General features: G+C 56.4%; 1 protein-coding gene and 1 long non-coding RNA gene across 13 annotated transcripts; one reads left to right on the top strand and one right to left on the bottom strand.

Moving 5' to 3' along the window:
• Positions 1-306: 306 nt before the first annotated feature.
• Positions 307-3,397, bottom strand: LOC145539909 (uncharacterized). The gene is made up of 3 exons (XR_014078042.1): positions 2,785-3,397; positions 2,180-2,263; positions 307-539 (listed from the first exon to the last, which is right to left on the bottom strand). It is a non-coding gene; the product is annotated as an uncharacterized LOC145539909 (long non-coding RNA).
• On the top strand, positions 3,125-27,311 carry SLC19A1 (solute carrier family 19 member 1). 12 transcript variants are annotated; one of them, XM_081574274.1, is made up of 7 exons: positions 3,125-3,169; positions 8,289-8,458; positions 8,570-8,787; positions 12,750-13,518; positions 13,596-13,788; positions 16,289-16,430; positions 26,478-27,311. In XM_081574274.1, exons 3-7 carry the CDS (start codon positions 8,599-8,601, stop codon positions 26,709-26,711), a joined length of 1,527 nt encoding a protein of 508 aa, XP_081430400.1. In that variant the 5' UTR covers positions 3,125-3,169; positions 8,289-8,458; positions 8,570-8,598; the 3' UTR covers positions 26,712-27,311. The 12 variants fall into 12 exon arrangements, with proteins under 12 accessions (XP_081430400.1, XP_081430404.1, XP_081430396.1 ...); XM_081574278.1 differs by lacking the exon at positions 3,125-3,169 and adding an exon at positions 3,475-3,504 and having other exon boundaries at positions 16,296-16,430; XM_081574270.1 differs by lacking the exon at positions 3,125-3,169 and adding an exon at positions 3,475-3,504.
• The last annotated feature ends 94 nt before the right edge of the window (positions 27,312-27,405 follow it).

Genomic DNA, 27,405 nt, shown 5'->3' with positions numbered 1-27,405 from the left:
AGCAGCTCAAGGTCTCCCCCAAACCCCGTCCCTGGGCCCTCTTTTTGGGAATGCACTGGCTCCTTGGGGTAGGCTACAGTGTTCCCACAGAGCCCGAGGGGCCTGGGCAGGAGCTAGCAGCTGGGAAAAGTCCACCACCCACCCACAAATCCTGGGAGAAGTCCACCACCCACCCGCCTGCAAAGCCTGGGAGAAGTCTTTTGGATTAGCCATCCTGAACCTTTTTGACACCAGGGACCAGTCTTGTAGGAGACTTTTCCATGGGTGGTATGTGGGAGGGATGGTTTCAGGATGATTCAAGAGCAATACAGTCATGTGCACTTTATTATTATTACATCAGCTCCACCTTACATTATCAGGCATTAGATCCTAGAGGTCCCCTCCTTTTGGAGACTGGGTGCCATGGATCTCTAAGGATGACCCCCCTCTAAGTCCCCTCTAAGTCCTCCTGAAGGAGGAAACAGACAGAACAGGCTCCATCTTGAAAGCAGGACTCCATCTTGGGCCGGACTGTGGACTTTAAGCTATATGCCTGGTATCTATGGAAACGACATACCAACTGGAAAACCAGCCCCCCCTCCATGGAAGAGCCCAAGGGCTTGTACCTAGACTCTCTGTTGCCTAAAAGAATACCCTAATTATCTGTGTAACCAAATAGTATCATAAATTCTATTACGCTTATTGGGGTATGACCACAGGCCTATTGATAATTGTCCACTGTTAACTACCTAGGCTTAAGGCATATGATTCCGGGTTAACTTTGATTGTATCTTTCTTTTCCTTTGCTCAGATTAGTTTCAAGGAATTTGGGGAGGTGGGTTTGGGCACGTACACTTAAGAGTATATAAGGTTTTCACTAAAACTGGTTGGGGTGCTTGGCTAAAAGGAGACTCTGCCTTGGGCCCGCTGGTGTAATGAACTGCACTCCACTATCTGCACTGTCCTTCTGAGTAAGTTTGTTTCCTGTAACACGTGGCTACAACACTCCTAGGAGGAGCTGTGTTCCAGAGGTGGACAGGCAGGCTGGCCTGTATGGCCATGGGCAGGCCCCTCACTGTCTCAACCTGGACGTGGGGCGTCGGACTCTACCTGGTTCTGGGGAGGGAAAGGGATGGAAGGGGGATGGGATATATTCAGGGGGATCACAGGAGGTGGTGAGCTGGGGACACCTGGAGCTGACAGACTGGGGCACCCCACTGCGGGGGAGACAGGGCTGGGTGGGCCAGGTATGGGCTGAGGGCTGCCGTTCACTACAATGCTGAACCCTCCTGAGCACCCCTTCTGGAAGGGAGGGCTCTTGCAGGGCTATAGACCCTGGCCATCTCTGGGAGCAGACATGACTGGAGCCTACGGGCTGGTGAAACTGTGCTTCAGTGCTGCGGGCCCATCCTGACCCTCCTGGAAAGGGTCCACCTGGGGACCCACTCTCACGCCCTCTGCACCACCCCCACAGCAGCTGCCCCGACCCTGTGCAGAGCAGGCACATAAACATCCAACGAATGGACTGTTAAAGCCAAGAGCACCCCTTACAGCCACGATGACTGGAGCACAAGACCCATCCCCCAAAATAAGCTGGCCCCGAAACCATCTGTTTTTGCACACCTCTCTGCCTGATGCTGGGAAAGACTGAGGGCAGGAGAAGGGGGCGACAGAGAATGAAATGGTTGCATGGCATCATTGACTCAACAGACATGAGTTTGAGCAAACGCCAGGAGATCATGAAAGACAAGGAAGGCTGGCGTGCTGCAAAAGTCAGGCCTGAGCAACTGAACAATGAACACCAACTGCTTGGCAGCCTCACTTTCCAGCCTGCTGCACCCACAGGGCCTTAGGGAGCCGTGGTCTGGTGCCCAAGCCGCTCCTGGCAGCAGAATCACATCCTGGACTCTGGAAGCCCTTCCCTCTTCCCGCTGAGTTGCTGCCCTCCAGTGACAATGCTCACAGCCCAGCCAGACACAGCAGCCCTGGCCAGATCTTGGGTGGTGGGGGGCAAGGGTGAGCGTGACTCCTCCACCCACCCAGAGCCCAGCTCCAGCCGGCTCCCTGGGCTTTGTATGGCCAGGGACAAGAACGAGGCATGGGTTCCACACACGCCCAAGTGCCAGAGAAGGGCCACCAGGTGAAGGACGTGGGGGAGAAGCTCTGATCCCACCTAAGAGGGAAGCCGCTCTCTACACACCTGTGCACACCAGGTCCCCGGGTGATGTCCGTCCTGCTCTCTGAGGGGCTGCGCTGCTGTTCTGGGCCGGCTCAGTTCCCAAACCTGGCCAATTGTGATGGTTGACTAGTGCTGGGTGCCCAACGGCTATGCTCCTTGGTGCCAGCTTTTCGGGCAGAGGGAGGGAGCAGCCACTTTCTGAGGTTGTGAGGCCCCTCCCACAGGGGCTGCTTCTCAGTGCTCCGGCCTGAGCGTCACAGCCCGGGCACCCCAACCTCCCAGTTCGTGACTCACCAGCGTCCTCCCAGCCAGCACCCCTCATTGTCAAAGACTGCACAGCACAAGACAGGCCATGTCCAGGGGGCTGGTCTGGCTGTGATCATGGTGGGGGAGGCACTGGCCAGGAGGCTGTGAGGCCAGACACCAGGACTGGATGTTCCCTTCCTGGGATCCCTCCAGGGACCTTCTGCTTGGTCCAACTGGGCCTCCGGGCTACTCCTTTGTCTTTGTACCCCTCCCCCAATCTGCTCTGCCTCCCGGCGTTGGGGAGGGGAGGGGAACCAGAGCCTGTACTTGCTGGAGTCCCGCATGATTGACAGGAGCTGATGGAGTCCAGAAGCACCTACCAGACCGAATGTGGGGCAGGATGATCCACACAGGCGTCTGCAACAGGGGGCAGGAGCTCCTTCCAACCCCACAGTGCTGTCCTGCCTGGCTCAGTGACCAGTGTCCCTGGCTGGAGTTTGTGGGTTGGCGAGGGCAGGCACATCTCAGGATAAATGAACCTAAAAGATAAAGCTCGAGAACTTCTTGCTGGGGCGTCTACAAGACAGACGGTGCACAAGTCGTCCAAGGGGCAGTCGCAGCCAGGGGTTGGGGGGGGGGGCGCCTCTTTCCAGGCCCGGTCTGGAGACCTTCGGCACAGCCGCGAGCTGTGACCAGTGTGACGGAAGTCCGGCGCTGGGTGGGTAGGCACGAAAGACGCGCGAGCGGCGCGCGAGGAGCTCCGAGGTGTGCGGCGGGGGCTGTGGCCGGGGGCGGGGCGGACGCACAGGGAGTAGCCAGCACAGGGCGACCATTGGCGCGTGACCAGAGGGCGGCGACTGGGTGGGCTGGGTAGGGATAGTGTTCCGAGTCGCCGCGGGCCGTGCGCGTGGGACTTCTGCGCCCGCTGGGTTGGGACCTGGGGTGCGACTGCGGGGGGCTTGTCGGAGACCTTGCAGCTGGTATCCCGGCAACGCGTGGCGGGGCGGGGCCAGGTTCGCTTCCTACCGGAAGCGAGCGGCCGCGGGGCATTGTGGGCACTGTGGTTCCCCGCCCCTAGCCCGGAGGCCGCGAGCGCGCAGGTATTGGGGCAGCGCGGTCCGAGAAGGTTGTGGGGTTGCGGGCTGGGCTGAAGGGAGCGCGTGGGGGTCACACGCTCCCAATGCCGGAGTGCGCGCAGGCCGGGCTTTGGGGCTCGGGGAGAGCACTAGGTGCAGGAGCTGCGGGTGCTGGGGTGGGCGCGGGGACACGAGCTGGGGGCTCCTGGTCCCGGGATGGGGGGGGCGCGGGGACACGAGCTGGGGGCTCCCGGTCCCGGGATGAGGGTGGGCGCGGGGACACGATCTGGGGGCTCCTGGTCCCGGGATGGGGGTGAGCGCGGGGGCGCTGGAAATGAGTGCTGGGTCAGTGAGTCCCACGTGCAGCCTCTTCCCACGTGGCAACCCCGGCGCACTCTCCAAGCCTCTGTCGCCTTACGCGCGGGCTCCGGGCACGAGGGGGAGCTGGGCTGCGACGAGGGGGAGCCGGGCTGCGCCTCTGGTCTCCAGCCAGGCCATTGTCGTTTCCTGCGCCTGGAGTCTGTAGGTGTGAACAACTTTCCCTTGGAGCAGCTCCTGGCGCCGTTGGAGCCGGTCGCTGGAGAGTGTCCAGGGCGGTGGGACACTCTGCACCTCTCCAGGAGGCACGCTCTTCCCCCACCTGTGCTGGAGAGCCTCGGGAGTGACCGTCACACGTGTGTTCATGGGATTCCTCGCTACTCCGGTGTCACGGCCGCAGGTCTCAGAAGGCCAGCGGGAATCTGGAAGCAGCTGTCTTCCAGGCTACCCACAGCGTGGGGGTGCCATAGTCCTTGGAGCTCCCTGCTGGGCACCCCTTCAGGAAGGGAGGCCAGAGGGGCCCCCTGCAGGTCTGGGAGCCAGGTGCCCAGGCCCGCGGGGTTCGGGTGGGCAGCCCACCCAGCAGCCTCTGCTGGACTGCAAGAACTTGCGCTGCCAGGACGCTTACTTTCAGAGGGGGTGTCGGTGGGTTTAATGACTCCAAGTTACAGCTGTCTGCGCTAGGCAAAGATGACCAGCGTGTCCAGGGAGTTTTCAACTTGTGGGTTTGATGTCCACAGTAGGGATGGCCAGATGGTTTTCCTTTTTACTCTTTGGAACACAAACTGTCATGTGATCTGGGAGGGCACAAGGCTTTTCTCTGTCCGGTGAGCAGATGGCAGTCTGAGACAGTGGTGGCTCTCCTGAAGCGCCAGACAAGAGCCATGGTGTTTGGTTTGTCTTGGTCTTGGGTCTCCAGCCTTCCCAGGTGCTGGGAGCACAGAACTGGTGGGAGCAGGTGGGAGCATGCGTTGTCAAAAGGGGCCTTCCAGGGTGATGGTCAGGACCTTCTCCCAAGGTCCTCGTCCTCCCTGTGGCCTGCCCAACTGCCGGGCAGTGCTTCCTTCAACAGCCCGCCTGCCCCATTGCCCTGAGCTCGGGCATCTCCCTTGCCCTGGGTGCCCTGTTTCAGTGGCCATGAGTACATGACGGGTCCCTTCGACCCGCCTTCCTGGGCCTGAGTGTTTGGAAGAGGACTTTAATCTTAGCCATGGCAGTGCCCTCATGTGGTTCGAATAAATGAACAGGGTGGGTAATCCTTGAGGCCCCCAAGGCTGCCAGGAACACACACAGCGCCTGGCCCCCGGGGAAGAGCCCAGTTCTGCATCCACTCTTTCTTCTGCACCCCTGCCCCGGCCCCACACAGGGGTCCTATGCTCTGGTGTGGCTGCCTGTGCTCCCTGGATGGGCCCAAGCCCTCCCCGTGACCCTGTGCTGGCTGCCGTCTGCCTACTTTGGAATCTTTGGGAAGTGCGTGGGGCGGTGCACGGGGGAACACGCGTTCCAAAATGGGCCCGGCCTCCTGGCCCCTCCAGTGCAAATCAGTGCCATCGCTTATGGCCCCAGGTGGTGGTCTCACAGCGGCCAGGACACCAGCCCCTTAAGCCTAGCACTCTCTCTTCAGTGAGGCCTGTGATGAGTGACAGGTCAGCCTGCCTCGAGGCCCGCTCCCCACAGCTCTGACCTGGGTGCCTCTGCAAGGCCTCTTACATGGGGAGTCACCAGAGATGCTGGCACAGGACAGGCCGGGACTGTGACCCCCACCCCCAAAGTTGGAGGGCCTTGTGTGGGTGGGAGGGGCAGATTTTTAAGTGACACTCAGGAGAAAACATAAAGCAGAAATGAAAGTGACCATTTTTGAAGGGAACCCCACAGGGTCTGGTACCTTCTGAGCTTTCTGGGTCTTCACTGCTGCTCCCCTGGCGTGGGGGGTGAGCGGGGCTGGGCTCCAGGGTCACTGGGCCGTCCACCGGGCAGTAGATGTTTCTTAGGACAGGCGGCTGCCTTTGTCCAGGGTGGGCGTCTTGTCTCATGTCCTTGGAGAGTGGGTCCCTGACACTGGGGCACAGAGAAGCACAGAGGCAGCCTGGGTCCCTCCTTCTGGGGGGTCAGTGGACCTCCCTTACCTCCCCAGCACCACAGTCCAGATGAGAAGGCTGCTTGCTTTCTGCCACCCCAGCAGGAAGCAGGCCTGAGGTTGTGCCTGTGGCTTCTTGAGCAGAAGCTTGTACAGAGGCAGGTAGATGGGAGGGAGACCCACCAGCCAGTAGGCCACAGCCCAGAGGGATGGGCTGCAGGTGACCCTGGGCCCTCCTCATCCTGTGGTCCAGGAGCCTAGGAGCCTAGGCTTCTCTCGCTGGCTGGGGGAGGAAGGTGAGGGACGCCAGCAGTGAGCTCAGCCTCCCCAGATTGCAGGGACTGGGTGGGCTGGAGGGGAGCAGCTGGTGGGACACTCCCAGAGGCCCCATGTAAACCCCGGGGTCTGCAGACCTGCCCCCGACCCCCTCACCAGCTCCCTGGCCATCACAGGGTATGGACTCTTACAGATCTGTGCTGCTGGGGCAGGCAGTGGTCCACCACTGTGTTGTGACCCTTAGGACTGTTGGGACCCTCAGGGCTGGGCGCCGGGGTGTCTGAGCTCTGGGGGTTGTGGTGCTGGCCTCAGATACTGGGAGCGGAGCTGTCATCAGCTCCTGTTGTTTGGGAGTGCGGGGTGGGGGTGGGGGGGCGTGTCAGGGAGCAGAGTCCTGCCTGCCCCAGACCTACTGACAGGCTCTCACGGGACTCTCAGAAGCACCGCCTTGGGGCTTCAGGAGCTGTGGGAGTCCAGGAAGTAGAAATGAAAAAGCCGTTGTGCTCTGGAGTCTGAGATTTCTGCCCCGGGGATTCGGGGGCACCAGGTAGGGAATCTCTGTCATCTCTGAAGACAACACCTTTCAGAACAGGGGCCCCTGAGCCCCTGGGGACAGGGAGCGTGGGGGCTCCTGAGCTCTTGAGACTGTGGGGACTGGGAGCTTGGTGGCCTGTGGGGGCCTGCTCCCGGGGACCCTGGGGGACAGAGAGCATGGTGGCCTGTGGGGCCCGCTCCTGGGGACAGGGAGCATGGTGGCCTGTGGGGCCCGCTCCTGGGGACAGGGAGCATGGTGGCCTGTGGGGGCCGCTCCCGGGGACCCTGGGGACAGGGAGCATGGTGGCCTGTGGGGGCCCGCTCCCGGGGACCCTGGGGACAGGGAGCATGGTGGCCTGTAGGGGCCCTCTCCTGGGGTCCCTGGGGACAGGGAGCATGGTGGCCTGTGGGGGCTGCTCCCGGGGTCCCTGGGGGACAGGGTGCATGGTGGCTTGTGGGGCCCGCTCCCGGGGACTGTGGGGACAGGGAGCATGGTGGCCTGTGGGGCCCATTCCCCAGGACCGTGGGGACAGGGAGCATGGTGGCCCGTGGGGGCCGCTTCCGGGGTCCCTGGGGGACTGGGTGCATGGTGGCTTGTGGGGCCCGCTCCCGGGGACTGTGGGGACAGGGAGCATGGTGGCCTGTGGAGCCCATTCCCAGGGACCGTGGGGACAGGGAGCATGGTGGCCTGTGGGGCCTGCCCCTGGGGTCCCTGGGGACAGAGAGTGTGGGAACCCACTCCTGGTGGCCCTGTGCTTTGTAAGTTCTTGGCTGTTCACCCCATGCTGGGTGCTCAGCTGACTGAGGGTCTCTGTTTTCCTGGCACTCAGGCAGTAGTGGCCCAGGAGTAGCGAGTGAGCTTGAGGGGAGTCCTGGGGCTGGAGTTGGGGCCGTGTGTGCCCACCTTAAACAGAGTCTTTCTGCTGGAGCCATTCGGCCTGTGTGCTCTCCAGGAAGCCACATCTCCTTGGGGCTTCTGGCCCCCTTCCTGGCTGGTGTTTCACTTAGCTTTTGAGAAGGCTGGGACCAGGTCCTAGGACTCAGTAATCCCTGGGCCGCCACTGCCCCTCCTTGTAGCCTCACAAATAAACCCACCAACCCCGGCTTCTCCAGGGGGTTATTGCTGTGACACCCCTGCCCCATTTTCTGTGAGTCCCGGAAATGAACGAGAGAGGAAGGAGGAACCTGCTCATCAGACCGTAGCTCCCTTGCCGAGTGTGGCCCAGGCCTGCCCGGGGAGGTGCGAGGGGTCTTACCCTGCCCCCATCATGGACCCCTGTGCTGTGCTCGGGTGTGTGCCTGGCCTCCCGGAGGGGCTGTGTGCCCAGCAGGGCCTCTTCTACCCAGTCCTCTTGGCTGTCTCGGGACCGCTTCTCTGCTGTGCCTGGCACTTGGACACGCCTGGTGCTGTGAAATTGAGACTCCAGCTGCAGAAGCAGTCGTCATACCTTGCGGTAGGAGGTCTGACAGAGGGGTCGTGTCGGCCTCGGGCAGAGCACAGGGGTCGTGCCTGCCCACCGGCCCACAGCAGGTGGCACTGTGAGTGCATGACTGGAGCCTGGGGTTCCTGGGGACCTGGATCTTAAATTGCATTTACTTTCAGTTACTTAGCATTTATGGGCCCCACGTGGTTCCCGCCACCCTACGGAGCTGCAGCCCTGGAGCCCCCAGAGGTGGTGACACCCCAGCCTGGGTGGGCCTGGTGTCTGGATTGTCACAAGCTCCAGGTTGGGGGCGCATGGCTGGAGCTGGAGGCCCCCTCCTCCGTATGATGTGAGTTCTGGTTGAATGACTGGTGTGGTGAGGAGCCCGTTGCTGCAGAGTTTTGGGGAGAGGCAGCCACAGTTGTCTGCTGAGCCTCCCTGACTCTAGCTCCCCCTTCAGGTGCAACGCCCCCTCCGTCTCCTGGCAGCATGGCGCTCTCCAGCCCGGAGGTGGAGAAGCAGGCGCCAGCGGAGCCCCAGCCCGGCCATGAGCAGCAGTCCTGGTGGTGCCTGGTGTTCTTCCTCTGCTTCTACGGCTTCATGGCCCAGATGCGGCCTGGGGAGAGCTTCATCACGCCTTACCTCCTGGGCCCCGACAAGAATTTCACACAGACACAGGCATGTTGGGCACGCGTGCGGGTGGGACGAGCCGCAGCATGGGGGCTGCATGGCTGCAGGCGCTGGCAGCCACCAGGTACCTGTGGGGTGGTGGCAGGTCTGGTGGAGGGGTCATGCCCGCTGTGGGTCTCTAGGGCAGAGCCCAGGGCCCCCGCCTGCCTGCCCACCCACCTGTGGAGCCCTTGCTTCCAGCAGAGGCCTGTTTGCGGAGAGGGATTACAGAAGGAATTTGCCTTTTGCTCAGCAACAAGGACAAAGGATCTCATTGGAACCCAACTAATAAGTTTATCCCCCACGGGAGTGTTGCATCAGACACAGAGTAAAAGCAGCAGCAGGCAATGTCCCTGCCGGTTTCCATCTCCATAAAATAAAGCAAATCAAGAGGACTCACAGTCCATTGGTTGATGAAGCACATGGTCAGGGCCTGTTCACCACCCCTCCTCATCCTGCCTTAGGACCACTTGCCACCCCAGAGCCTGACCCCAACCTCATCTGTCCCCTGCAGGGTGACCTTGGCCCCCACACCCCTTGCCGCTGGTGCTGGACCCCACTGGGTCCCATGGGGATTTCCCACTTCATTTCTTCAGGGAGTTCCTGCCTCTCCCTGGTCCAGGGCTTGGCCCCCACCCCTCAGTGATCCCAGGATTAAGTCACATGGAATCGCTGTGCACACGAGCCTGCCCCCTCAAAGTAGCCCTCTTGGAAAACAGACACACCCATGTGCCCCAGCGTCATGCACGGGCTCAAAGCTACATGTGTGTGATGGCTCCAACCCCACGGCCAGAGGGGTGACTTCCCAGGTGAGTCTGGGGTGGGGGGCCTTGCCTCCTTCCAGCAGTGGGTGTGGCATGTCCCTCATTCACTGCCTGGCCAGTTCCCCGGACATCACTCTGTTCGCAAAGGCCCGTCGTCTGCTGCCAAGATGACTTAGGAGTGAGCCCCCGTGGGATGCGCCATTAAAATAACTATAAGGAAAATCTCTGTAGTAAACTCCCACTTGCCTGCCCTCTCAGGTCACAAGTTAGCTCTTAAATAGTAGCTTCCAGAAATTAAGCCACCCACCAGGCCCTGGATGTGACCCGAGATCGGCAGAGGCCTGTTCAGGGAGAGCCCGGCGGGTCTGTGGCCACGGTCACTTCTCCCACATAGATACAGGCTGATATTGCCCAGCTCGCACCCAGGGCCTCAAACCACCAAGAATCCCCTCCCCTGCCTTGCTCCACAGGTCTCTGAGGTCTCCAGCTCGTCGCGTCCCCCAGGGGAAACGCAGCCGCAGTCGCCTCCACCCTCTGCAGGGCGAGGCCAGGCCCTGGCTCCCGTTTCGTCAGCACCCACCAGGCGCTGTTGAGTTTGTGCCCATCTGATAGGCGAAGGGCTTGCTGCTGGGCTTGGATTTCCTTGATTTCTGCTGTGGTGTTTCGTGTTCCTGGCTGTCCCCAAGCCTGGCCTTGCCAGCTTCCCCCTTTGCGGGCGTCTGCCTTCCTGGGCCTGGTGGGCTTCTGGTACTGGGGGGGCCCGGTGTCTCCTGTCCATCAGCTTCCTCCCTGCTTGCCGCGTCCTCTGGGTTGCAGTTTCACTGTGAACTCAGCCCCGTTCTTCCCGGTTTATGCTGAGTGTTGCCTGCACACACACCGCCCCCCCCCCCCCCCCCCCCCGCCCTTTGGTTCATGAAGCACTTCCTGGCGGGTACGAGGTTTGCTTTGCACCTTGGGGCCTGTGACTCCTCTGCACCTGAGCTACCTGGGTTGGGTCCTGCAGCCCCCATCCCATCTCCATGATGACCCCGGCCCAGGACGTTTTACACAGTAGTCCTTGCTGGCCCACAGCTGACCCTGCCTGTCACTGGTGTGACAGCCCCTGTTCTGCCCTCGCTCCCTGCACCCTTCTGGGTGCAGCCAGGTGTAGGCTGTTGATGCCACTCCTCTTGGAATTCTGGTCACCTCTGGTCTGCCCCTGCCCTGCGCCCCTCGTCCCATGGTCCTCAGCCCGTGGCGTCCCATCCTTATCCTGCCTGCAATGGGGCCCCGGCTAAGTCTCCTGTTGGCTGCCCTGAGGCCACCTGGATCCTGGTGTGGGCATGGCTTCCTCATCCTGCCTGTCAGTCTGGATCTATTCTGTCCATACCGAGGTGCTGGGAACGTGGCTCAGCAACACTGGCTGGGCCAGGATGAGGCGGCCCTCATGCCGCCTGCCACAGGGACTCTGTGGGTGCCGTGGTCCCCGCAGTTCCCAAGTATGACATGGGTCAGCCCCCCTGGCCTGCGTGCCTGCCCAGCTGGAGAAAGCGGATGTGGGGCATGGGCAGCAGTCAGGGGCCAAGAAAGAACGGCTGGCCTCCTGCGGTTCTGACCCCATGGCCCCACAGCTGTGCAAGCTGCCTGCCAAGAGGGCTCGACCACTAACTGCGGGGTTGTTTGATGTTTCCGAAATTTTCCATAAACAAGGCTCTGACCTGGCAGCCGGCCCCCATGGCTTTGGGACCAGCACTGGTTTTTCAGCACCCCTGAGAACAGACTTGCACCAACACTGTCTTGGACTGTCCTGAGGCTCTAGTGCTCAGTACTGGGTGGCTTCCAGTGGGAGCCCTGGAGGCAGTGGGTGTGTGGCCAGCTTGGGGTCCTGAGCACAGACTGAGAAGCAGTGCCCGGGCCTAGCCAGTTAGGCTGCAAGTTCTGGGTGGACAGACATGACAGCTGCAGAAAACCATGGGTGAGCCTCCAGGAAGCAGTGGGCTCAGCTGGACCCCCCGTGCTGACCTGGGCTCAGCTCTGGGCCCTTGATGTATCTGTAAAGTGGGCCTTGGTGTTAGGAGGTGGTCAGGTGCATTCAGGGTTAGCACCCTGAGTCAGGTGGGAACCAAGAAAGCAGAAGCCTCTCAGAGCCCAACAAGGCCAGAGACTCACCTGTTGCTGCTCCTGGGTGATCTGAGCCATGGCTAGGCCCTGAGAGGGTCAGTTGGGGTCAGGTGGAGCCTCTGGGAGGGTCAGGTAGGGTCATTTGGATTCCTATAGGAGCCCACCTGCTAAAAACCCAGCTGGGCCTCAAGAGAGGCTCCGAGCGCAGGCTGCCTCCTGTGTGCATCCCCCAGGAAGGGGACGAGGCCAAAGACTTGGGTCTCTCAAGAGCTGGGACCTCTTCCTGGGGGGCAGGCCCAAGGTGGCCCTTCCTAGACAGTGGGAGGACATCTGGCTCGCATCCCCAGGGGGTCTGTGGCTGTGGCCTTGCCCTCTGTGCCCAGGAGGGAGTGTCCCACTGGGCCAGCCCTGTCTGAGTGGAGAGCTGAACGGCCAAGGCCATGGACAGCTCCCTTGGTGAAGCTGGGAGTCCTGGCTCCCATGGAGGCAGCTCCTAGTCCTGCCTGACAGGTGGGGGTGAGGGCCCAGCTTTGCTCTCCTGCGTGGCTGGTGCAAGGGTGGCTGCAGCATCCCCTGTGCCCTGGGTTCGAGTGAGACCGACCACTGAAGGCCTTCCTTGGCTGCTGGCAAGAGTGTAGATCAGTCACAGTTCTGTTTTCTATATCGTTAGATTTAAGGTGAAATCCTATCATGTTGTTATTTCATTAGAGACAAACTTGGATCAACGTGGCTTAGCATGTAGTTACTGATTATTTTCAGCATACTTAGCAGCGCTCTGCAGGTATCAATACCAAGCTGCTTCCTGAGGAGCATGCCTTTGGGGATGGATCAGAGTGGAACACATTTGGGGGTCTGGTTGTGCTTCTCTCTGTTTCCTCGGATGCCCTGGACAGCCCTAAAGGCTGCACGTATTTGGAGGACAGTACTCGCCACGTAGTCCTGGTGGGGCACTGTCGTAAAGGGGCACAGGAGATGGTGTGACTTGGGGGTGCATGGGGTCCATGTGGGGCCCGCAGGGGCTAGGCACAGCCCAGCAGACGTGACGGGCGCCCAGAGCAAGAGGGGGCGTGCTCTGGGGCTGAGGGTCATGCACGTGCTGTCCCACAGGTCACCAACGAGATCACGCCGGTGCTTTCCTACTCGTACCTGGCCGTGCTGGTGCCCATCTTCTTGCTGACTGACTACCTCTGCTACAAGCCGGTGCTGCTGCTGCAGGGCCTGAGCTACGTGTCTGTGTGGCTCCTGCTGCTGTTTGGCTCGACCGTGCTACACATGCAGTTCATGGAGTTCTTCTACAGTATCACCATGGCTGCCCGCATCGCCTACTCCTCCTACATCTTCTCGCTGGTGCCCCCTGCCTGCTACCAGCGCATGGCCAGCTACTCGCGGGCCTCCGTGCTGCTGGGGGTCTTCACCAGCTCAGTGCTGGGTCAGCTGCTGGTCACCATGGGCAGGGTCCCCTTCTCCACGCTCAACTACATCTCGCTGGCCTTCCTCACCTTCAGCCTGGTGCTGGCGCTCTTCCTGAAGCGCCCCAAGCGCAGCCTCTTCTTCAACCGCGGAGCACCCGAGCGCACCGGGGCCACGCCCTCCGAGCTGGACCGGATGAACCCGGCTCAGGCGCAGGCAGCGGGCGCGAAGCTGGGCTGGCTGCCGGCCGCCTGGCGGGACTCGACGTTCGTGCGCATGCTCGGAGAGCTGGGACGCGTGGTGCAGCTGCCGCAGCTGCGCCTCTGGTCTCTCTGGTGGGTCTTCAACTCCGCCGGCTACTACCTGATCGTCTACTACGTGCACATCCTGTGGAACGTGGTCCACTCCACCACGGACACCACCAGGGTCTACAACGGCGGGGCGGATGCCGCCTCCACGCTGCTAGGTACGCCCCGCCCCGTGGGGCAGCGACCGTGAGGACCGGGATGACCGGGATGGCCGTGACGCGACTTGTCTCCCCAGGTGCCCTCACCTCCTTCGCTGCGGGCTTCGTGAGGATCCGCTGGGCGCTGTGGGCCAGGCTGGTCATCGCAGTGGTGACGGTGCTGCAGGCGGGGCTGGTGTTCCTCATGTACAAGACCAACGACATTTGGTTGTGCTATGCGGCCTTCGTGCTCTTCCGCGGCTCCTACCAGTTCCTGGTGCCCATCGCCACGTGAGTCGGGCTGGGGCTGGCAGGTGGCCTGAGAAACTGGAGGGGGCGTGGGTGGCTGGAGGACTATGGACGATATGTAGCAGAAGGCCTCCTTCCAGAAGGTTCCATGGGGAGCCGCAGGATATGTACTGCTCGTGTCGGGGGGTGAGCCCCAGGTACCTTTAGCCAGAAGCCCCCTTGCCCACGGCATGCCCTGCCCCAGCTGCCAGGACCCTAAGGCTGGGTGAGGAGTCCGGCCTGTGTGGGCGTCCCCTGTGCTCCCTCCTTGAGCCTCTGGTGTCCACACAGGTTGGACCTCTGCAGTCCTTCCTCCCTGCCTCCCGGCCCTGAGGTCCTGTCATGGGTGCCTCTGAGGCCGTTCCCGTGCTCTCCCGCTTCTGGGCAGGGTGGCTCAGCGGCAGTAACTGGGTGACCCAGCTGGGCTTCTGCCTAAGGGAGGCCTTCCCTGATGCCCTTGCATTCCTCACACCCCTGGTAACGCTCTTGCACCCGCCTGGGGATGTCCCAAGAGCTGCCTGCCGACCCCCTGTACCTTCCAGAACCTTCCCTAGCCACGTCCTGCTGGGTCTGGCTCCTGCCCCCTCAGTGCACCCTCTGAACCGGACCTCTCACACCGTGTGTTTACCCCAGACACACGTGTGCACACCGCGTATGTGACACAACACACACTCAACACCTGTACCTAGCAGGTGGCCTGTCATTGTCCCCGGCTGTTTGGCTCCAGTTCCCCTCTGCGCCCCGTCTCCCCCGCGGCACCTCCACCCCGACTTGGACCGTCCACTACGGTCACACCCACGTGAGAACATCTGCCCCTGCCTTGTGTTGAGCTTGGATGGTGTCCTCAGACTCTGCCCCTCTGCAGCCTGCACCCCTGCCCACAGCATGGTGGCCTGGCTCCCTGCACCGTCTCACAGGCCCCCTGCACGTCAGACCCATGCCTGCCCTGGTCTGTGGGAGGGAGCCTGGATCAGACCCAGTCCTTTCCTTCCCTGCCCTCAGGGCTGGTGCTGCCCAGGCGCCCAGACCACACTCTGGCCCTGCTGGCATGTCCGCCGCCCTCCTGCCCCTGTAGCCGTGGCCGCCTTCCCCAACTGCCCATGGATATGGCCCCAGGCCTGGCCTCCCACACAAGCGGGACACTGCATCCTCCCGTCCTGATGCACTCTCAGCCTGTAGGCACCCCACCTCTCCTGCCACCGTCAGCATTGTGGAAAGGGCGCCAGGGCCCTTGGTGTCTTCCCCTCACTTCTCTCAGGACACCTAGTGTCTTGTGTGTTAATTGTAAAAGCCGTGGGTGTTTGTAGCAGAAAGATCAAATACGATGCAGAAAAGGTCAAATGAGAGACACAAAGGTGAGAAGGAGACAGCAGACCCCCCAGCCCCCATGGCTGACATGTGAGTGTCAGGCTGCCAGGGTCACCTCCCCCACCTCATAAGCCCAAGGCACAGCCAGGCAGGTGCATGGCCTGCATGGCAGGGGGAGGGCAGCTCGTGGGCCAGCGGCCCTTCCCTGCTGTCCTGGCCAGTTCACCGCCGTGGGGTCTTTTCCCGCTGGGATTTCCTATTCCCCGGTCGTCTGCAGCCCGTTTATTCTCCACGTGTGGGTGTGGTGGCAGGAGCCTTTCATAGAGTGTGTAACAGTGTTACCGTTGGCTGTAATCCCACTCATGGAGCTCTGGCAGCATCATCTCCAGCAGTCGTACAGGTGGCAATTTGTTCTGCCTGTACCCGTGGGGCCTGGCTGGGCTCCTGTTTTGCAGGAGTTAATCTATTGCTTGAGTTACTGTGCACCTGTCACGAGACTGCCCACCCTGGCACTTCATGTATTTCTTATGGTCGCAACCCTCCCGCACCCCCAGCAGAAGCTCCCCAGCCTTCGTCATTTTCTGTAAGGCTTCTTGGCTATTTTTGTTCACTCATTCTTCAAAACTTGAGAACGTTTCCTGTCTAGTTTCTTTTAAGGCACTTTGGGGCTTTTAATTGAAAGTGTATTCAAATGTTAATTTCTGTGCAGAGCGCTGGGAGCACTGAGCATATTAATTCCCCTTGCTTCTTTGTTTTATGGTTCTTTTTCTAATTTACTGACTCATTTAACAACAAGGGACATTAAATCCATAATTTTCCTCGTGCCCGTCTGTGCCTGTGGTTATGTTAACACCCTGCTTTCAGGAGGACCAGTTTTCTGAGAACCCTGTAGTGATGACAACTTACTTTGTCCCAGTGTTTCCAGGAGACTTTTTCTCCTAGGGCTGCCTTCTGCGCCTGGCTCTGCACTCCCTTGTGGGTCATCAAGGGAGGATGCACAGCTCAGAGCAGAGGCCCAGGGTGGTGGGCAGCCCAGGCGCTGAATGGGTCTCATGGTCTCCTTGCAAGCCCCGTGGCCTCGGTGGACCCGCGGCTGTTCCTGGCTGCCTGAGAGCACTGCCCCCTAGCTGAGTCCTCTGTACCTGTGGGCACATCTTGCCTCCGCGGTCTGACCTCAGCCCGCTTCCCTGTTAAGTTTTCAGATCGCGGCTTCTCTTTCTCAAGAGCTCCGCGCCCTGGTCTTCGGCATCAACACGTTCCTTGCCACCGTTCTCAAGACCATCATCACCCTCATCGTCTCTGACAAGCGGGGCCTGGGCCTCCCGGTCCACTCTCAGGTTAGCTCCGCTTTCAGGCTCACTTCCTGGAGGAGGGATGCCTCAGGGTGGGTTGGGGGAGAAGTCCTGGCCAGGCCTCCTGGTGCCTGCCTGGCCAGCAGTGCCACCCCTCCTGGGACCCAGACCGTAGACACGCTGCAGGCAGTGGCATCTCTGGCCAAACTCTCTGGACTGAGCGGGAGCCGCGAGGGAAGGGTCAGAGGGCAGGGAGGCCGAGGGCCACAATCTGGCTGCCTGCTGCCAACCTGTGCAGCTCCCTTGTGGGGCTCAGGTTGGGGCTGCGAATGCTGCCCACATTGGGCAGTGCGGTGGGCATGTGCAGTCAAGTCCAGTGAGACCTCTGGGGTCCCCGAAGCCAGCCTGGGTGCCAGTCACTTCTGCAGGAGCGCGTGGGGCCCTGGGTACCCCCTACACTGGCTGAGGTCCTGGGAAGGCTGGAGGCATGGTCCTGAGCATTCTCGGTGCTCTCCTACAGCCCTTCCTGCAATGGGTCCTGCTCATGGGACAGCTCTCTGTGGGGGCAGCTGAGAGCGGAGCTCTAGGGTTGATTGACCTTGGTGCCTGTCAAACCCTTTCCTGACCCCTCCCTCCATCCAGTCCTCAGTCTCCTGAAAAGAACGTGAGACCCGGGACAAGCTCAGGCTGGACTCCCGGTGCCTCGGCCAGGGCAGGACCTCTGAGCAAGCTGGAACTAGCCTGAGGATGGGCCTGCGGGAGGGTCATCACCGGGCTCCTCGGGGACCACGCGGCCTCCACCTGCTGGGAGCTGGGCCTCCCTGGGGCGTGGTTGGCTCCATGGAAAAGTCCAGCCCTCTGTCCAAGGGTGCTGGGTCAGCCTTACCCTGGTGACTCACTTGCCAGAGCTGACCAGGGAGAAGGTTCTGGGCACAAGAGACCCTCTTGTTCAGAAACTGGGGTTCGGGAAGGACATCAGAGCCTGTGGCCCTCTATGTCTACCCGAGTAGGCAGGTCTCAGCCCTGCTTCCCCAGGAGGGCCCCCCAAGCTGAACACTGGGGACTGTGGCTGAGCAGGGTGGCCGAGCTGGACTTGGGTCCACGGGGCGTGTGTGACTGCACCTACAGCTGGGTGGGAGGGGCAGTCCAAAGGCACCAGACCTCCGTCCAGAGGTGGTGGGTTGGGCCTTCCTTCACTGGGCCCTCTGGTGAGGCCTCCCCTCTGGAGCGGCAGCCTCCCCAGGGAGCACCATTGCCTCCTGGCTTGTTTGTGGGCCTTGCTGGCAGCCGTCCACCTGGCCTGCCAGGGGCCTCCACACCCAGGGGTGTTCCCCCTCCCTGGAGCCCTGGTCGTCCCAGCTCTGGGCAGTGGGGCTTCTGAGGGGCTCCAGGCTGGGAACAGGGCTGGACTTTCCTCCCCTGTCTCAGCCCAGCCCCACCACCTGGCACTTTATGGCAAGCTGACATTATATTGATTTTTGTCTGGTTGCTTTAATTTCCTGGTTAAAAGGTAGCTCTACAGGCTTGCTTGTAGTTAGAAATTATGGATCCTGGTGGTGTCCGGCAGGAGAGTCATCCCTGCTCCTCTCACTCACTGTTTCCACGTGCAGTACACTGGGGGCCCATCCCTCCGTCATGGGTGGTGAGACTGGGGGTGGGGAACGGAGCTGGTGGTGGGAACCAGCCCAGAGCATGTGGGGAGCTGGCCTGGGTGGCTGACTTTTAAGTTAAACAGTATTTCTGGGTCACCACACACTCACTCATGGGGTAACAGGTAATGCAGAGACTCACATACCCAGCCTCCCCATTGGCCACATCCTGCAGTTCTGGGGTGCAGGCACTAGGGGGATGTGGACCCCACAGTCGAGATGGGAGCATGCCTGCCCACCCCCTGTGGCCACGCTGGGCCCCCCCCCCGCCTCCACCCCAACCCCAGCAGCCCCGATGTGCCCCCATTTCTGTAGTGTTGTCATATTGAGAGTGCCCTTATGTGGAACCCTGTGAGTCAGGATTGACTTTTAACCACTCGTCCCAGCTCCTAGAGACACATAGCTACTCCCATCGGGTCCTGTGCTGTGTGGGTTCCCTGGTAACTGGACCCAGGCTCTTACCTGCTTACCACCAGGAGCCCCAGCTTGGTCCAGTTGGGGCCTGCTCTAAATATTGGTATATAGCTTTCTTTGTGAACCTGGATTTCTGTTTCTCTGGATAAATGCCCCAGAGTGCAGTCATTGAGTCCTGGGGTGGCTGCCAGACTGTTTGCACCGGTTTTTAATTCTCACTGGCCATGCCTGAGGAAGTCAGTTTCTCCACATTCTCACCAGCCTTTGATGGGGTCACCGTTTGTTTAGCCCCCCTGAATGGTGTGGAGAGCTGATCCCTGTGGTTTTAATTTGCATTTCCCTGATGGCTATGATGAGCTTCCCTGATGGCTCAGACAGTAAACAATCTGCCTGTAATGCTGGAGACCTGGATTTGATCCCTGGATCAGGAATATCCCCTGGAGAAGGAAATGGATACCTACTCCAGTATTCTTGCCTGGAAAATTCCTTGGACTGAGGAGCCTGGCGGCTACAGACCATGGGGTCACCAAGAGTCCAACACAACTGAGGTTGCACACGCTCAACTCCCTGATGGCTGTGACACTTCTCTTCTCATGTGCAGCTGCATCTGTACATCCTCCTGGGTGAAGAGTTTCTCCCCTTTCCTGCCCATTTCCTGGTTGGGGCCTTTGTCTTTTATTCTTGAGTTTGAGCATGTCTGCTTATTCCAGATACCAGTCCTTTGTTGGACATGTGCTTTGCAGGCATCTCCTAGTCCATAGCAGACCATCTCGTCTTCTTAATAGGGCTGTTTGCCGAGTTAAAGTTTTTAATTTTGATGAGGTCTGATTCATTCCTTTGTCCTTTTGTGGATCTTAGTTTTGGTATAACATATAATAATTCTGGGCTTTCTAGGTGGCACTAGTGGTAAAGAACCTACCTGCCAATGCAGGAGACATAAGAGATGCGGGTTCGAATCCTGGGTCGGGAAGATCCCCTGGAGAAGCAAATGGCAATCCCCTCCAGTATTCTTGCCTGGAGAACCCCATAGACTGAGGAACCGGAACTGCTATCGTCCGTAGGGTCACAGAGTCAGACAGGACTGAACTGACTTAGCACAGCACACATAACTCTGTCTGGTCCTGGGTCCCAAAGATTTTCCCCAGCTTTTTATTAAAGTTTTATAGTTCGACACCTAAGTCTGTGACCTGTTTTGAGTTAACTTTTGTGTAAGTTGTGACATTTATGTTGTTTCATTCCTTTGTCTGGATGTCTAGTCACTCCAGCACCATTTGTTGAAAGGCTGAATTGCTTTTTCACCACTTGTATGAGCCTGCTTCTGGGTTCTCTGTTCTTTTGGACTGTGTGCCCACCCTTCCTCCACCACCACACTGTCCTGCTTGTGTAGCTATGTGGTAAGTTTTAAATTTGGGTACACTGATTCCTCCAACTCTGAAATTTTTTTCAGAATTGTTTTAGCTATTAGAGTTTCTTTGCCTTTTCCTCTACATTTTAGAGTAATCTTGTCTATATCGACAAAAACTTTTGTTGTGATTTTGCTAGGAATTGCATTAAGCCTGTTTCTCAGTATTGGGAGAATTGACATCTTTTACTCTGTTGAGTCTTCAACCTGTAAACATGGTATGTCTCTCCGTTTACTTGGAACTTCTTTGATTTCTTTCAGCATTTTGTAGTTTTTGACATGCATGCAAGTACTGTAGTGCTGTGCATGTTTTCTTAGGTTTATTCCTAGGTATTTCAGTGTTTTGTGAGCAATTGTTATGTGATATTTTTAGTTTTGGTGTCTGCATTAATCTGCAAGGACTGCCATAATAAAATATCACAGAGTGGGCAGTTTGTGCAACAGCAATCTATTCTCTTAACAATCTGGAGGCTTGAAGTGTGAGATCAAAGTGTTTGCAGGTTTGGTTCCTCCCAAGGCCCCTCTCCTCACTCGGTCTTTCTTCTGTGTGCACTCCTGGTGTCTCTGTCTCTTGTAAGGACAGCAGTCATACTGGGTCATAGTTCTACCCTCATAACCTCATTTAACCTTAATCACTCCTGAAAGGTCTTATCTCCAAATACAGGCATACTTGGGGTTAGGGCTTCAACAATGAATTTTGAAGGGAGACACTTCAGTCCATAACAGTGTCCCGGTGTTCATTGCTAGCATAAGAAAGAAAGAAAAGAAAGTGAAGTTGCTCAGTCGTGTCCGACTCTTTGCGACCCCATGGACTGTAGCCTGCCAGGCTCCTCAGTCCGTCCATGGGATTTTCCAGGCAAGAATACTGGAGTGGGTTGCCATTTCCTTCTCCAGGGGATATTCCTGACCCAGAAATTGAACCTGGATCTCCTGCATTGTAGGCAGCCGCTTTTACTGTCTGAGCCACCAGGGAAGTCAGGCAGACCTAATTTTATTGTACTTCACTTTACCATACTTCGAAGATACTGACTTTTTTACAAGTTGAAGATTTGTGGCAACCCTGCATTGTCAGATGGCGGTTAGCATTTTTTAGCAATAAAATATTTTTATTAAGGTATGTACATTGTTTTTAGACATAATGCTATTATGCACTATAGACTATAGTATAGTGTAAACATAATTTTTATGTGTACTGGGAAACCAAAAAATTTGTGTGAGTTGCTTTATTGCAATATTTGTTGGGGTGGTCTAGAACTGAGCAATATCTTTGAGGTCTGCCTGTATAAGAAATACATTGACTTGTGTGTGTTAATCTTGTGTAACCTTGTGGAGATCACTAATTTGTTCTGGGAGGGCTTTTCTTAAATGTTTTTTATTTACTTTCTTGTCTTATTGCACTGGCTAGAACTTTTGTTTTAACTGTTTCCTTTGTTTTACTTGCTTTAGATTTATTTTGCTCATCTTTTTCTAGGTTCTTGAGATAGAAGCTTAGATTAATGATTTGAGACTTCTTCTTTTCTAATGTTTGCATTTATTACTATACATTTCCCTCTGAGCCTGCTTTAGCTACATCCTACAGATTTTGATATGTTGTATCTTCATTTTCTTTCATTTCTATGTATTTTTGTCTCTTTTCATACTTTCTCTTTCACCTATGATTATTTCAAAATATTTTGTTTAGTTTCCAAGTGTTTTGATTGTTTTCCTATCTTTCTGTTATTGATTTATATTTTTGATTCTATTCTGTTGTGATCAGAGAACACAATCTGCATCATGTTAAGGTTTGTTTTATGGCCCAGGATATGCTGCATGGACACTTGAAAAGAATGTGAATTCTGCTGTTTGGGGGTGGAGTATTCTATAAATACCAGTTACATTCTATTGTTGATGGTGGTATTGATTTTTTCTGTATCCTTATGGATTTTCTGTCTGGCCTATTGTTGAGAAAGGAATGTTGAAGTTTTCATTTATAATTGTGAATTTGTCTATTTTTTCTTTCAATTCTATCATGTTTTTACTTCACATTTTTTCAGCTATTTGTTGTATACACATGCACGGTGTGTCTTGGTGGATTGAGTCTTTTAACATTATATAATGTTCTTCTCTGCCTGTGGTCATTTTCTTTTCTCAGAAGTCTACTTTACATGATATTCATATAGCTGTCTGCTTTCCTTTGGCTTTTTTCCCCCCAATTTTTATTTATTTATTGGCTGTGCTGGGTCTTCATTGCTGTGTAAGCTTTCTCAAGTTGCAGTGCATGGATTTCTCATTGCAATGGCTTCTCTTGTTGCTGAGCACAGGCTCTAGGGCACGTGGGCCCAGTAGTTGCGTCGTGTGGGCTCCATAGTTGCAATTCCTGGGCTCCAGAGCACAGGCTCATCAGTTATGGCACACAGGCTTAGTTGCTCCGTGGCATATGGGATCATCCCAGATCAGGGATTGAACTATGTCTCCCGCATTGGCAGGTAGATGTTTTTCACCACTGAGCCACCAGGGAAGCCTCTGTCCTTTTATTTTTAACCTGACTGTATTGTTATACTTGAGTTTCTTGTAGATAGCATATGGTTGTCATGTATTTTAACTCACTCTGCCAACCTCTTTCTTTGGCTTATTTAGACCATTTGTATTTAGTGTAATTGTGCTGTCCTGTATTAGAACTTACGTGGAGAAGGCAACAGCACCCCACTCCAGTACTCTTGGCTGGAAAATCCCATGGACGGAGGAGCCTGGTAGGCTACAGTCCATGGGGTCGCTAAGAGTCGGACACGACTGAGCGACTTCACTTTCAGTTTTCCCATTCATGCACTGGAGAAGGAAATGGCAACCCACTCCAGTATTCTTGCCTGGAGAATCCCAGGGACGGCGGAGCCTGGTGGGCTGCCGTCTATGGGGTCGCACAGAGTCAGACACGACTGAAGCGACTTAGCAGCAGCAGCAGCAGCAGAACTTACATCTGTCATTTCATTTTTTTTTCCCTTTTATTCTCTGTCTTTTGTTTCTGTTTTCTTTTCCCCTGCCTTTTCATATGTTATTTACAGATTCTTCAGAACTTCATTTTGGGTTATCTGTTATATATTTTGAGTGTATCTCTTGTGATAACTTTTTTGATAGTTGCTTTGTGTATTAAATGGCCAGTTGTAGTAAGTATTGAAATCTCACTTCCTTTAAGTCACTTTTCCCTCCACTGTTTGTAGTACAAGTGCCTTATTTATTTCCCCTATATATCATTAGAGCTGCCTAAGATCAGGTTATAAGTTTTACTTCAGCTATCAAACATTTAGGAAACTGGAGAGAAGAAAAGTCTATTTACCCATAATTTTGATCACTCTTGTTTCCCCTTCTTGATGTTACAGGTTTCTTATCATTTACTTTCTGTTTAGAGAAACTTCTTCAGGCATTCTTTTAGGGCAGGTCTGCTGGTGACAAATTGTTCTCTGAGTTTTTCTTGACCTGAGACTATCTTGATTTATTTTTCATTTCTGAAGGATGTTTTCAGTGGAATAGGTTTCTGGGTTAACAGATTTTTTTGTCCAGCATGTGAAAAATTTGTCATTTCCTTGTGACCTTCCTGGTTTCTGATAAAAAATCCACTGTCATTCTAATTATTTTTCCCCTACAGTGTCATTTTTTTCTGGCTGCTTTCAGGACTTTTCCTTTTTCTTTGTTTTTAGCTTTCAAAAGCTTGACTATGATCTGTGTTGGTCTGATTTGGGGTGGGTGTTTTGTTTGGGTTCCCTCACACTCTTAAGGGGCTTCCTTGGAAGGAAGGTTATGACCAACCTAGATAGTATATTGAAAAGCAGAGACATTACTCTGCCAACAAAGGTCTGTCTAGTCAAGGCTATGGTTTTTCCAGTGGTCATGTATGGATGTGAGAGTTGGACAGTGAAGAAAGCTGAGCGCCAAAGAATTGATGCTTTTGAACTGTGGTGTTGGAGAAGACTCTTGAGAGTCCTTTGGACTGCAAGGAGATCCAACCAGTCCATCCTAAAAGAGATCAGTCCTGGGTGTTCATTGGAAGGACTGATGTTGAAGCTGAAACTCCAATACTTTGGGCACCTCATGCGAAGGGTTGACTCATTGGAAAAGACCCTAATGCTGGGAAGGATTGGGGGCAGGAGGAGAAGGGGACGACAGAGGATGAGATGGTTGGATGGCATCACTGACTCGATGGACATGGGTTTGGGTAAACTCTGAGAATTGGTGATGGACAGGGAGGCCTGGCGTGCTGCAATTCATGGAGTCACAAAGAGTTGGACACGACTGAGCGACTGAACTGAACTGAACTGGAGGTGGTTCAGTGGTAAAGAATCTGCCTGCCAGTGCAGGAGATAGGAGATGCAAGTGCAATCCCTGGGTTGGGAAGATGCCCTGTAGGTGGAAATGGCAACTCACTCCAGTATTCTTGCCTGGAAAATTCCATGGACAGAGGAGCCTTGTGGGCTGCAGTCTGTGGGGTCGCAAAGAGTTGGACATGACTGAGCAACTGAATGTGATACACATGCACTTTCTTAAATCTGTAGGTTTAAGTCCCTTGCCAGATTTGAGACATTTTCACAGCCATTATTTCCTCAAGGACTTTTTCAGTTCCGTCCCTTTTCTTTCTTCGTGTTTTACTCCCATACAGTGTTTTGTCCCCTAGAGAATGAGCCTCTGCTCTTTCCCCTATCTGTTTTGTTGTTTCGATTTGCTCATTTCTATTGTTCCATCTTCCCGTGCACTGATTTCTTTTCTCTGTTCCCTCCATTCTGTGGTCAAGACCATTTGTTAAGTTTTTATATTGGTTACTATATTTTTCTGTTCTAACTTTTCTTCTTTATATCTTCCATTCTTTTCTGCAAAGCTTTATCATCTCTGTCATCTTGGTATCAGTGTCTGTTGATTGTATTTCATTCATTTAGATAACTTAGTTTCTGAGTTTGCTGAGATTTTTTAAAATGAAACCTGTACATTTTGGCCATTATGTTATATGAGATTCTAGATATTATTTTTTTAAAAATATTTATTTGGCTGCTTTGGGTCTTAGTTGCAGTACTTGGACTTAGTTACTCTGAGGCATGTGAGATCTTAGTGCCCTGACCTGGGATTGAACCTGCGTCCCCTGCATTGCATGGTGGATTCTTAGCCACTGAACCATCAGGGAAGTCCGTCTGGATCTTATTTAATCCTCTGTTTTAGCTGGCTTTTCCTGACACCACCCTCGCAGAGGACTAGGAGCTTGTACCTCTTTACAGGCAGGTGGGGTGGGTGTCCAGACTCCCCACTCAGCCCTCCTCACACTGAGGGGTGTGTGGGGGCTTCTCCTTGCTGCTGGGCAAGGATGGGAGTGCCAGCTCCCCACGTGGCCACCAGTGGTTGGAAGGGGCCTGGGTGCCTCATTTCCGCTCCCCCTGTGGCCTCCAGTGATCCTGGTGGGGGCAGAGCATTCTTGCTACTGCTGGGTGGGTTGAAAGTCCTGATTCTTCAGCGAGTGGGGGGGCATCGCCTGGTAAGAGTGACAGTCCAGGCTTTCTGTGTGGTCTCTGGGGGTTGAACATTCCAGCTCCCCACTGGGCCCTGACCAGCACCACCTGAGCAGACCGGGGGCCACCCAGCCTGGGTCATGAGGATGGGGTCTGGCTGGAGCAGAGCGGTTCCCATGCTTAGTGCTCCATCCTGCTGGGCCGGTGGTCCCTCTCCTGGTCCTTCTTTTGGGGCAGCTTTTGATAATGTTGGGTTTTTTTCCACGTGTTTTGGGATTTCTGGTTTGCTGGCTTTTTTGGTTCCTTTAAGAATACAGGCAGCAGAAAGAAGAAAAAACCAGGGAACACATTGCCATGTTGCCCTTGGGTTCCAAGATCGAGGCTGGTCTGCCCGTCCAGCTTTCAGTCACCTTCTGAGTGCTCTCTGAGCAGTGTCCAGGGTTCACTCACACTTGGAGAGAAACAGGCAAGACATGCCAGCCCCAGGGTCCTGGAAGTGAAGTCTCTGATGGCTCACTTCCTGGTTTTGCTTCTGAAAACGAGCTTTCCTAGGAGGGCTGAGTGTGCTGGTGCCAAACTGGGTCTTAGGGAGCCCCCCTGGGGGAGTAGAGCTCCAGGGACTTGGCCCACAGATGAAGGAGACACCCTGCACCCCTGCCCCCAGTGATCTGAGATTCCAGTGGGAGGTTCCCCTGTGCTGGGCCCAGGTCCCTGTGCATCACTGCTGGGCAGCTTCACTGGTCGCTGGGTTCATGGCTGCCCAGGCCCCAGGGCCATGGGGGCTGCACTCGGCGACTGGATGGTCTGTTCTCCTCCACCAGGCTCCACCCACACGGGTGTGAAGACTTGGTCCCAGAGCCAAGTGCACATTTGCTGTCACACCAAGTGATCAGAATGCCTCAGGCAGGATCGTAGAGGCTCAGAAATGCTGGGTGTGCTGACGCTTGGCTGGCCAGTGGAGGCCTGGGTGCCCGCTCTCCCTCTCCCCAGGCATTCCCCTGACCTCACCTGTGCCCCCCGTCCCCATGTCCCTGTTCCCTGGGTGCCCCCTCCCCCAAGTGCTCCCCTGACCTCACCTGTGCCCCCCTGTCCCCATGTCCCTGTTCCCTGGGTGCCCTCTCCCCCCAGGTGCTCCCCTGACCTCACCTGTACCTCTCTGTTCCAGTTCCTCGTCTACTTCGTGTACTTCCTGGTGCTCTTCGCCGCCTACTTCCTTGCAGCCGTGCTGGTGGGCCTGAGCCACTTCCAACAGAGCTGCCACCAGCCCTTGCCGCCGGCCCAGGAGCTGGTGAGTCCTGTGCAAGAGAAGGCCACGCAGGACGGGACCCTGCGTCCAGCCCTGGAGGATAGTGTGTTTGCCGTGGGGGAACTGAGCCCACAGTCTGAGGCCAAGGCCTGACCTCACCTGACCTGCTGTCCCGCCCCGTGAGCAGTCAGATTCCTGACACCACAGGCAGCAAGCCAGGCCTGGACCTCAGAGCCCCCTGTCTTCTCTGTGTCAGCAGCCAGGTCTCCGGCATCACGTCCACATCGTCACCTTGTGGCAGCTGTGAAGGAGGCCCTGGTGGTCTGTCCTTGGGACCCACGGTCTGAGGGCCACTGGCCTCCATGAGGGGTCCTTGACTTGCATTCTGGCACCCAGAGCACGGCACCCCTCAACCCTGCTTCATGCCCTGGCTGTGACCCCCAGCCGGCAGGGCACCCTGGCCACTGGGGGCGGGTTTTCTGTTCCCTGCCTACCTGGGGCCAGTGGTAGGGTCCAGGTGCCCACCAGGCCTCCCTGCTTTCACTTCCTTGGGAAGCAGGTCCCACTTGTTCCAGGGAACCAGCAGAGTGGTCCCAGATGCCAGTCTAGGGGACCGAGCCCCCACAGGATATTCTGGGCTGAGGGGGCCATGTTCCTGGACCCGTGGCTGAACTGTGACGTTTGCAGTTGTCCAGGTGATTGCATTTTCAGCGATGCTTTGTACCTTTTTTAAAAAATGGACATAAGTGCAAATCCTTGTCTGGCTTGTTTCTAGGGGAGAAGCAGGGCACTGGGGGTGGTGGTTCTGTCCAGTGGAAGCACCTCAGTTCCAGACTTCACCCCAGAT

This window comes from Giraffa tippelskirchi, chromosome 2 (assembly GCF_054371585.1).
Source record: "Giraffa tippelskirchi isolate mGirTip1 chromosome 2, T2T-mGirTip1v1.2.pri, whole genome shotgun sequence".
In the NCBI taxonomy this organism is placed as follows: Eukaryota; Metazoa; Chordata; class Mammalia; order Artiodactyla; family Giraffidae; genus Giraffa; species Giraffa tippelskirchi.
The sequence above is the reverse complement of the archived record's forward strand: the minus strand, read 5'-3'. Positions and strand labels throughout refer to the sequence as shown.